The sequence below is a fragment of the Rhea americana genome, unplaced genomic scaffold (assembly GCF_003343005.1).
Source record: "Rhea americana isolate MKP2758 unplaced genomic scaffold, rheAme1 scaffold_32, whole genome shotgun sequence".
Taxonomy (NCBI): domain Eukaryota; kingdom Metazoa; phylum Chordata; class Aves; order Rheiformes; family Rheidae; genus Rhea; species Rhea americana.
This window is the reverse complement of record NW_028186446.1, coordinates 2158288-2169437: the sequence shown is the minus strand read 5'-3', so window position 1 is coordinate 2169437 and position 11150 is coordinate 2158288. Positions and strand designations below refer to the sequence as shown.

General features: G+C 46.8%; 1 protein-coding gene and 1 long non-coding RNA gene across 2 annotated transcripts; one reads left to right on the top strand and one right to left on the bottom strand.

Moving 5' to 3' along the window:
• Positions 1 to 6: 6 nt before the first annotated feature.
• On the bottom strand, positions 7 to 2793 carry FZD1 (frizzled class receptor 1; the record flags this gene model as incomplete). The annotated part of the gene is made up of 1 exon (XM_085310564.1): positions 7 to 2793. A coding segment is annotated over one exon (1725 nt), but the record flags the coding sequence as incomplete, so codon positions are not given.
• Positions 2794 to 3191: 398 nt separating this feature from the next.
• On the top strand, positions 3192 to 9308 carry LOC146592709 (uncharacterized). Its single transcript, XR_014896528.1, has 3 exons — positions 3192 to 3302; positions 6188 to 6297; positions 9049 to 9308. It is a non-coding gene; the product is annotated as an uncharacterized LOC146592709 (long non-coding RNA).
• Positions 9309 to 11150: the final 1842 nt, after the last annotated feature.

Here is an 11150-nt window from a genome sequence, read left to right as displayed (position 1 = left end):
CCAAGTCTTTCAAAACTAAGTGGTGCATTTAAATAGATTTAAAAAACAAGAACGGACAGCTGGCAGCCAATCCCCCTAGCACAAGGCATTGCAGCGATGCTCTCCGTCCAGAAAAAGGCCGGACACACCTTCGGGCAGGACTGGATATCTTTTCGCCTCCCGCCAAGGGCCGGGCGGCTCAGCAGGGTCCCTCCTGGGTGCGCTCGGCGCCGGCGCCGCTCAGGGTGCGGGGGCAGCGGGGCCGGTTCCTCCAGCAAGGCGGCCGCGGGCAGGGCGGGGGGAAGCGCTGTCCCACCCGCGGTCAGGCGGCTGGGCGCCCGGGGCCGGGCGGCTGTGCTCCCGCACACGGGCCGGGACCGAGTCAGGAAGCTGCGCTCCTCCCCAACCCCACCTCCACCTCCACATACCTCGGGCAGGTTGGGATCAGGACCCAGCCTGTGTCAGGAGGCGCCCTAGGCAGTCACAGCAGCCTCAGTCCAGGCCCTGCTGTTCATGCAACTGAAACTCCAAGCAAAGCCATTACAAAACCTGTGTGGGGGAGAAGAAAGGGGTTTGTTTGGTTTCTTGTACTGGCAATTTTTCCCATCCTGCCCTACAGAATAAAAATCCAATGCCATTTAAAAAAATAGAGGGGAGGGGGAGCAAAATCTGCAAATGGATTAAAAATGTCCTAAATAATTAAAAAAGTGAGTTTTTTTGTAATTTAAATACAAATATACTTACAAAATCTTACAGAGGCTATTTACATCCCTCTCCCCCAACCTTAGAGTACGTTCAGTTCTGACAGGAGACAGCAAGAGAGAAAGAGAGAGAGAGAGGAGAGAYAGCAAGAAAAACAACAAGTCTGTCCCAAGCTCAGGAGTTTCCCACCTGACTCTTTTTTTTCTCTCTGTTCCCCGTAGCCTGGAGAAACGATTAGCAGTCTGGAAAGTTTGCTGAGGCTGGGTAAGCGCATGTATCTCTGCACGGCTGGCTGGTGGGCGAGGTGGGCACCGGCGAGTGGCGCCTGGGTCCCTCAGCTGCCCGGCCGCCCAGGCGGTCCCCTCCCCGGCCTGCCCGGCTGGGGTTTCACACCGTGGTCTCCCCCTGCTTACTGTTGGTCAGCCTGGTGTAAAACTTCCTCCAGGAGTTCAGTGTTTTCCCAGACCAGATCCAGAAGCCCGAGGTGATGCCTACAATTAAGGTCATGAGATACTTGATCATGAAGACGGTGAAGTCAGGGCTCATGGGCGGGTGATGGCTGCTGTGGTTATTAGGACAGGGGATAGCATAGCTCTTACAGCTCTGTGTGACCCAGCTCCTTTCCCACTGTTCCCTAAAAGCTTGCTCGTAAAAATAGCAGGCAATGACGATGGTGGCCGGCACCGTGTAGAGAACGCTGAAGATCCCTATCCTCACCATGAGCTTCTCCAGCTTTTCTGTCTTGGTGCCATCATGCTTCATGATGGTCCGGATCCTGAAGAGGGACACAAAGCCGGCCAGCAGGAAGGAGGTGCCGATGAATAGGTAGACAAACAGGGGAGCCAGCACGAAGCCCCGCAGCGCATCCACGTTGTTGATGCCCACAAAGCAGACGCCACTGAGCACATCCCCGTCCACCTGTCCCAGGGCCAGGATGGTGATGGTCTTGATGGCTGGCACAGCCCAGGCAGCCAGGTGGAAGTACTGGGAGTTGGCCTCGATGGCCTCATGGCCCCACTTCATGCCGGCGGCCAAGAACCAGGTAAGGGAGAGGATGACCCACCAGATGGAGCTGGCCATGCCGAAGAAGTAGAGCATCATGAAGAGGATGGTGCAGCCCTCCCGCTTTGTGCCCTGTGCCACCGTCCGTGAGCCATCCTCGGTGAAGCGCTCGTTGCAGACCACCCTCTCCTCCAGGAGGAAGCCGGCAATGTAGGCCACGGCCACGGCGGTGTAGCAGCCCGAGAGGAAGATGATGGGCCGCTCAGGGTAGCTGAACCGCTTCATGTCCACTAGGTAGGTGAGGACGGTGAAGAGCGTGGAGGCGCAGCAGAGCACTGACCAGATGCCAATCCAGGTGCGGGAGAAGCGCAGCTCCTCAGGCCCGAAGTACATGAGGCCGTAGAGACGGCCGGGCTCACAGGGCGCCCCACAGTCCTTCTCTCCCAGGAAGCGGTAGTTCAGGTAGGAGGGCACCTTGAGGGCCCGCGGACAGGAGAAGCGGCCGCGGGGCTCGCCGGGCCCGGCGCCCCCGGCACCGCCGCGCTGCGGGTTGCTGGTCCAGCTCTCGGGGCGCAGGGCGGGCGTGGGGGTGCCGCGCTCGGAGGCGTTTTGGCCCACGCAGAGCTCCCCGGCGCCGTGCACCGGGAACTTCTCGCAGCGCAGCGTGTCGGGCCACTGGAAGCCGAACTTGTTCATGAGGGCCTCGCAGCCCTGGCGGGCCCGCTCGCAGAGCGAGCGGCAGGGCGGCAGGGCCTGCTCCAGCACCGTGCACACCGGCGCGTACATGGAGCAGAGGAAGAACTTGAGCTCGGCCGAGCACTGCACCTTGACCAGCGGGTAGAACTGGTGCACCTCCAGCCCCGCGTCCTCCTGGTTCGTGTGGCCCAGCAAGTTGGGCATGATGGTCTGGTTGTAGGCGATGTCGGTGCACAGCGGGATGGAGATGGGCTGGCAGTAGCCGTGGTCCGGGATGGAGATGCCCCGCTCGCCGTTGTACTGCGGCGCCGGCGGCTGGCCCCCGACGGGCAGCGCCGCCGCCGCCGCCCGCCCGGCCGGGCTGCCGCCGCCGCTCTTCTGCCGCTGCTGCTCCTCCCGGCCCGAACTTGAGACTCATGAAGGGAGCGCGCAGGGCAGGGACGGGGCGGCCGCGGCGCGCAGCTCTGCCCGCACCGGCGGCAGCGCCCGCCGCGCCTCCAACTACCGCCGCCTCCTCCGCCGCCGCCGCCGCCTGACCATTTGTGCCAGCCCCTCGAGCCCGCGCCCCCTCGCCCCGCCGCGCCGCGCTCCCTCCGACCGGTTTCCAGGCGCCCCGCAGTCTGCCTTTCACCGGGAGGGAGGAGCCTTGAAACCGACGCCGAACTTTCCTGCGTAAGGGACCGTCTCCCAACGCCTCACTCCGGGGGCGGGCGCAGGCGGGCGCGGGGCTGCCCCGCGCCGCGCTTGGGGCGGGCCGCGCACAAAGGGAGCGGGGGCGGCGCGGCGCCGGGGGGGAAGCGGCGGAGGCCGGAGGGGAGAATAGCCCCATATGCTGCGAGAGGATAATGAATAGAGCGGAGCAGACAATTGCTTCGCATTTGGGGTCTTTAACAACCCTGCGTTTGGCACTAATAAGGGGCAAGGTGCGGCCGCCGCCAGCGGGGCGGGGGAGGGGAGGGGGGGAGGTAGCGCGCGGGGGGCGCCGCCGCGGCGCGCGCCCAACGGCTGTAACGGCCGCGCGCGCCCCTCCGCTCCGGCCGGCGGCGTCGGTGCGGCAAGAAGTGAGGGAAAACACGGGGTTTTGGCGAGGCAGAGCCCTGGCGGCGGGCAGCCCGGCCCGCAGGAGCCGGAGCGAGCCCCGCGCTCGGTCTGCCCGGCGCAAGGCGGCCCGGCGGGGGGGGATCGGGGCAGGGCAGGAGCTTGGGGGGATTCCCCGTGATTACGGTGGCTAAAACCGTTGGATCGTGTCGCTCAGTTGGGTTTTGGGCGCATCAAACTTGGCAGCTTCTCTCCGAAGAAAGGCAGCTGTGCTAATTTCAGCTCCATTCAAAACCCAGCAGGGGCTGGGGAGGGGGAAATCAATATTTGCCGAATAGAAAAGGACGCAATCGTAGGGGAAGGGGAAGATAGGCTGGGAGAAGAGGACAATGCTGTTGTCAGCCTGCCAGGAGCCTGTTACAGAGAGGGAAGTAAATTAAAAGCAGTGAACAGTAACAGAGCATCTTTGCAGGACTTAAATCAAGATGCTACATTTATTGTAATAACTTTAGACACAGAAAGGAGCGATGGTGGTTTGAAAGAGCAGACTGTGATAGTTATATCTGACATGTAAGTTGGTGATTTGAGAGTAGCCGAGATACACCTCTCTCAGGAGACATTTTAAATATCTTGCTACTGAGTTATTGTTGGTATTTATGTACATATTCTGCCTAGGATGACTATGGCAGTAGCATAAAATATAAAAGTGACATGACAATAGGACCTCTTTATTCCTCTTCTTCTGCCTGCCTAGCGGACAGCTATTTGAGCTAAATTTAAGATGAATGTTTTATGACTTACAAGTATCTCATGTCAGTTTTTAAAAATACTATTTTCTGAGAAATGAGTGTTTTGCCAAGAGAATGGGCATACAGTAATTACCAACAACGTACATTTCTTCCTGTATGTCTAAAGCACATTTGCTCACACAGAATGGAAGTTTTGTTGGTTCTCCCAAAATGTGTAGTCAGGAAAACTGATGGAGGCTGAATGGGGAATTTACTGTACTCACTGGGATTCAGTAAGAATAATAAATTCTACTCCTGGAGATGAGGAGAATCCTAACACATTTTTCAAACATTCACTAACCATGCTTCTGTTCTGTGGATGGGAATGTCCTCGTGTTTTTCTGACTTAAAACAGCCATTCAGAGGCAGAACTTGGCATCAAACTTCTCATGCCAGCTGTCTTCGTTTTCTGCAGCGTGCTGTCGCCCTTTTCACTTTATACACTATTGGCCTGCAAAATCCATTAGGAATAAGACCAGCTGAGCATTCATTTATACCTGTCACAAGTGGCAAGGGTTAATAAAAGACATCCGTATGCCTTGTGATAGCTACAGATAAAATTTGGGCATGCTATTTAGGCCACTTTCTTTCTCCCAGAAGTGCTGTCCCACATTCAAACTAATTAATAGGAAGAGCTATGCTGTATAACGACTGTAGGAGCAGGATCATGTTTAGAAATTGTACAACCTTAAATAAGTCTATTGCTGATGTTCTCATTTGCTGAAGTTCTTTTGAGTTCTGTTAAGAGCTCTCAGAGGACTGTAGTTCAAAAATGATATGTACAAATTATATCTTTTCCCGTCTTCTGCTGAAAAAGCTTGATTCTTTGCATATCATATTTACAGTTTTATGTTACAGCTTTTCCTTTTCAGATCTATGTTAGTAATTAAACTTCCTAACTTCTTTCTAGCACAAAATCCAATTTATATTCAGCCATAAATGATAGTATTGTTTTCGAGTTGATTCTAAAAAACAACTGACCACTGGGTCTTTAAATAAGAGGAAGAATTATATATTCTCTCCCATAGAAAAAGTGTGTGAATTTCTAACCAGTGTCAGAAAGCCTCAGTGGCTTTCAGCCTGTGGTTTTCAGACCTGGGGATACAGTACACAGTCCATGAAAGGTAAGTGGGAGATGTAAGTCCATCATCATTTGGCTTAAATTCTCTCCCTAGAGGTCTGCCTTCGAAATACTTAGGAGTAACTGAAACCTAAAACACTGTTCTAAACAGCTGCATACAATTAGCTGGAAGAGTATTCTAGCAGAAGGATCCATGTATACAGAACAAGGTTTGTACATCCGGGTAATATCTTTTATTATACCAACTGGTATAGGAGGAAAAGCAGACAGATCTCTGTGCCAACAAGTCTTTTATTTGGGTCTGAAGCAGTAACTATTAAAGCAAAAGGCTTCTTGAGAACAACTGTTCAGAGCTTAGATATCTGCGTATCAGCAAGGACATCTTTGAAAAAAGAAGTGGAAACAGTGGAATGGAGGGGTGCTGTGGCAGGGAGAAAAGAGCAGAGAGCTGTTAAGTTCATGTAAGTTCCTAGAACTTGCTGGTTTTAATGATTTTTCACATAACATAAGAAAAACCTACATGGAAAAAATCTTCCCAGTAGCACTTGTCCTACATTTCAAGCACCCCAAACCACAAAACTCATCATTAGAAGTATAATTCTCAGAGGAGTTTAGACTGCCTGAGTAAGAAAAGTAAAATGTGTTGATGCCTATCCACTGCTACTGCAACAAATACCCCCTGCCATCAGATCATCAGCATCCTGGGATTTTACATCTGCACTTCCAGGAATGTAATATACTTCATCCTGTGCAAGAGTGCCTTTCTGGTAGTTATGCAGTTGAAAACGACCACCCAGCACCAGCATGAACTCCCACAGACAGCCTATAAAGGTCCAAAACACTGTGCTGCCAGTGAATAAAGGTTTCTCACAAAACAGACATTCTCCCTCTGATCTTTCAGACCTGATCCTTAAGGGAAGCCTACAAAACATGCTCTACAGAAGTGAGCATGGGAACTAGATTTCCTAACTCTGCAGAACACCCAAAACCATGGACTCAGTAAAGATGCTGGTAGGTAGAGATAGCACATTGTGATTCCTCTTTGCTTTCATCGCCTGCTTACCCCTCTTTGAATTCACAGACTGCAAGCTAATAGTCTCCCCTTTTTGCTTAGCTGCCAAGTACCACTTTCTCTTCCATCCACCTGCATCATTAACATCCTCTCTATTCTACAGGTACCATCATCTTCCTTTCAGAACTGTTTTAATTAATAAATCTCTTAGGAAATGTTAAGCAATTGTTCTTAACTGACAGCTGCTGCTTCTGTTTCCTATCTGAAGAAATCTCATATAGTCAAAAGCTTATCTGTTTTTTTCAGTTATACCTCTTGATCTAATAAAATACATTATTTCTTCATACAATCCCAATACTGCACATTGTATCCACAGAAAACTTGCTGTATATCTGTCTTATTTTTATAATGATTTCTTCTGTATTCACCATAGGTGAGGGGGAAGAGAGGGAAAACTACTGGATGCCACCTTTCATTTGGTTCAGCACAAGAGTAATTATGTCCTTACAAAGATAAACAGTGTCTTTTTTTAAAAGCATAGGCCCCTTTTCCCTTTGCAATGGAAACAAAATCTTCCAAAAGAAACTAAAATTTGTGCATTTAAAATGTAAATAAATCATTCTTTGAAAGGAATTTCCAACTTTTACTTCAAAACAGTATGTGATGTTATTGCTTGTTACAGTAGCCGCTGGAGGAGACTAGGATTCTGGCAGGTGGGAGGAATACCAAATTTTGTCCTTCTCACCCTCTCATGTGACGAGGCTCCAGAACCATGAATATAAAACACTGTAAATTTACTTTCTGTCTATCTTAGATGCCTATGTCTCTGTGTCTGCTTTTCTGTTCCAATAGCATAGCTCTCAATGCTGCTGTCCTTAGAGAACTGTTTCATACCTTTTTTTCACTTGTTCGGAGGCAAGAGAAAAAGAGCCCTCATAAATCTCTGGCAAAAATTAAGCTATCTGATTTTTTTTTTCATTTTGGAAAGAAACAGCAGAAAGTAGTTGCACTATTTTCATGTTTTCTGGTAAGTGATTGACAGAAATTGGAGGGTGCATCCTTCCTTTCCACAGGATTTAAGGAAAAAATTTAAGGAAAACTTGTTTCTGTAGAGGAAATGATTCAGCTTTATGTTACAGCTTTATGTCTGTATATTACAATGCAATAAAACGACAAAATGTATTTGTAATAAGGTTAGTGACCACCCAGATAAATAAAATCTAAAAACGGATGATAAGTTGCCTACTAAACAAAAGTAAAAGGCATGCTTTTTAGCTGACTCATGATTTAAAGATTTTAATATCAAATAAGGGGCTAAAAGTATGATTGTTGTAATACAATGTGGCAAATTAACGGTTGAATGATTTTTAACTCACGTACATGAGCCTTGCCTGATAAGAGCAGCTAATGTTTTTTGGAGAGCAGAGGATTGGTTCTAGGTGGAAAGGAAGGATTTTTGATAGCTCAGGAGAGAGAAAGGATTCAGGTATGAAATCTATATTGAGTATCAACATGTATAGTATCTTCACAAAATCTTTCGTAGTGATCTAGGGGATTACAGTAGAGGTTTGCAGTTCATGTGGGTCTCTTTTGGCATCTCTCCCTTCAGAGCTGGCAGTCCACGTTCTCATGATGCACAGACAAGGATGCTAGTAGAAGGATCGGTACAGTGTGAACCACAGTGAAAGATTAACTGATACAGTGTCATACATCTCAAATTGTAAGATTAAAGAGGGTGCACTCTCTTGCCATATTAAAGTTACCAAATATCTGGATAATAAAAACTCCTTAAATCAAGGTGTTTGACCTTAGAATTTGAGAGAGAGCTCTACAGGCCAAACTTCTGGACAGAAATAGCTGGACAAGACTCCCAAGCAGTTTTTTTTTTCTGTTGTGTCGTAAGATATATTAAACTTTGCAACATGCTGATTTAATAGCCATATGCCCAAAAGGCCATGAGCCATAGCAACTCATATAGATGTAGTCTTGCCAGAGGAACAAAATACTTAAGATTTAAAAGCCTACCTTGGAAATTAAGTATTTTTTGGAATATCTAGAAGACTCTTGGAAGTATGCCCGCCCTGACAGAAATAACAAACACATGCATCAACTGGCAGAGAACATCAGTAGAAGCAGAACAAGAACCCAAAGCGATGGTGCAGTCAGTATCCAGAACTTTTACTGCTGCAAAGTGTCTCAGGACTGTATAGCCAAGTGATACGAAAACCATCTCAGTGCTGAGGCAGTTGTTACTAATGCACATTTGACAAGATACAAAGTAATTCTCTTATCATCAAGTGGTCCAGGTCATCTCACCTCCAAATCCATCCCAGATGCTTTTATGTGTGTCTTTTATTAATTGCCTGTCTTAGTTTGTGATTGTCAATTTAGGTAAAAATTGTGCTTTATTTTGGTGGTTGTGGGAATAAGGGAAAAAGAATGGAAATGCAGCTCTAGCCAATGAAGTCAGTAATAATTTACTCCTGCTATGAGACACCTATTGTAACCCAAACTCCTAACATATAGAATGGGCTAGGAATAAAGAACAATCTTTTACTAGCACTCATGTAAGTCAGACCCCCATTACAGTGAGTTTATATGCTTTAAACAGGCAGAAGAAGAAATGGTATGTAAGTCAAAGCTGACTACAGAGTGTCTTCCTCCCAATACCACAACATTTTTTACTTAATACTGTTTATTCAAGATAGATTGAGTATGTGGAGATTTGATTTTGTTTTCTTTTCTTTCAGAAGAAATGTAGATGATCCCTTGTAAATTAAAGCCTTATGTTGCCTGCCTTTCCTGATGTGTTCTGTGATTGGGTGAGAGAGGAGCTGGGGCTGCAGTCTTTCTGCTGCTGGAAGAAGTTTTCCAGAAAACAAGAAAAAGTTAGAGCTCTTAAAAGGGCAAGTGCAGATCACCAGCTCATTTTGTTAAGAGAAAACAGGAACATTTTTATTTTCTTCTTTTTATTTCCTGCTCTTAAGTGAATTACTCTTCAATTAAATACAGTGCCTGAAAACAACAGTCTCTCTTGTTCTTCAGACACAGAGATGCTAATTTAAGGGCCTAAGCTTGCAATCCTTACTCCCAAAAGTAGACCTGCTGATTTCATTGATGCAAAGGAAGTGAGTAGACCTTTATAAGGCTGTGATGCACACAGAAATTAGATGATGAGCTACTGCTTTCTACTTTTCTTCTGATCTCCCACTGCTTTTGCTGTGCTTTAAGTACATTTATTTTAATTAAATTACTCCTTATTTACATCAGTGTAAATGAGATTAAGATAATCTTTTTTGAATTAGTATTTCAGGAGACATAAATTTAAAAGGTATGTCTGTGAGGTGGAGGGAAGGAGTTGAGGTAAGTTGTTGTTCTGTGTCCTTTAGGTGCGCGTGTATTTTCCATGAATGTTATTGAGAGAATGAGCAGAATGAGATCAGAGTAGGGAATAACTTACACCCTGCATCAGACTTTATCTATGGAATGTGGTTGGTGCATACAACAGAATCTCAACTTTCACTTTAACAGAAATCTTCTGGCCTTTCCTTTTACTTTTGGAAGATAGCTTTAAAAAATTAACTGATGTAAACGGAGGCAAACTGCCTAGTAAGATTGAAAAGAAGGAGCCACTAGGATCATCTTGTAATCATTTCTTGTCCTCTAAATGAATTCTTCATAGAGTCAGCTGTATTTTGACATAAATTCTTTTCAGAAACTTTGGGCTGGTTGTGTGAGAGGAACTGTCTTAAGCAAAAGTGAGACAGAGGAGAAAACAGTTGTCTTCTAGACCTTCCCCCAGTTCTGCAGCTGACTTTTCTGATTAGAATTTGCACAGCTCTCTGAACTTTACTGCAGACTGACAGTTGGACGCTGCAGCATCCCTAGGAGTATATAGGATATCTCACATGGACCCCATATAAACCATCCTTTGATTCTGCAGTGTTCAAGGAGGATAAAAAGAAGCACTTAACAAAAAAGACCAAAGATTGTGGTACTTAATGCTACCTTAAGGATGAAGTTTAATCCCCCAACAGGCAGTCATTCAGTATACCCCACATATGCAGTCACAGCATATAGCCCCATTGCAAATCATTTGAGTTTCTCATTTCCTAGAGTCCCCATCAGAACATTAAGCTATTGAACGGCAGTGTTCATCTGGACTCTGCTTCTGGATTTTGTGACATTTCTGTTTTCCACAGTGAATAACAAACTTAGGCTATTTTTAGTGGATTTGGACTTAGCTATGGAAATCCACCCATTTACCGTCTGCAGTACTGATTATTGTAATTCTGTGTACTTTAATATGGTATTGCTGACATTAAAAAAACTACAGCGTAGTTCCTAGCACTGAAGACCAGCTGAACGAGCCACATCATTTTAGTATCCAATGCGTTCTTCTTCCTTTGGTTGGCCACATGTTGAATACAGAATCTGAATCAAGGTTTTCTTCCTTACCTCAAAGCTTCACATTAGGCTGATCCAAGTCACTTTTGGGATGGTCAGTCTCTGAACAGCCATAGCCCCTGTGACAGCTACATACCACTGCAGGAACACAGTCAGCCTCAAGTCTGCTGGGCAGGAATTAGCCCATATACTGGAGACAGAGCTAGTGCAGCAGCTGGCTTTATTAATCTGTAACATAGAGAAAATTCTGGCATGATCATGTACCTCTGTATTTTCAGAGGAAAACACTTTTTTTTTTTTTTTTTTCCCTCCCCACTTTGACTGCCTGGTATTCCAACAATAACCTTACAAAGCAAGGAATTTCCATCCTTGCATGCTCTACCAGAAAAGTGAGGGAGAGAAAGACCTCTTCTTTATTCTTTAATTTTGGAAGCTTTTTAATTTA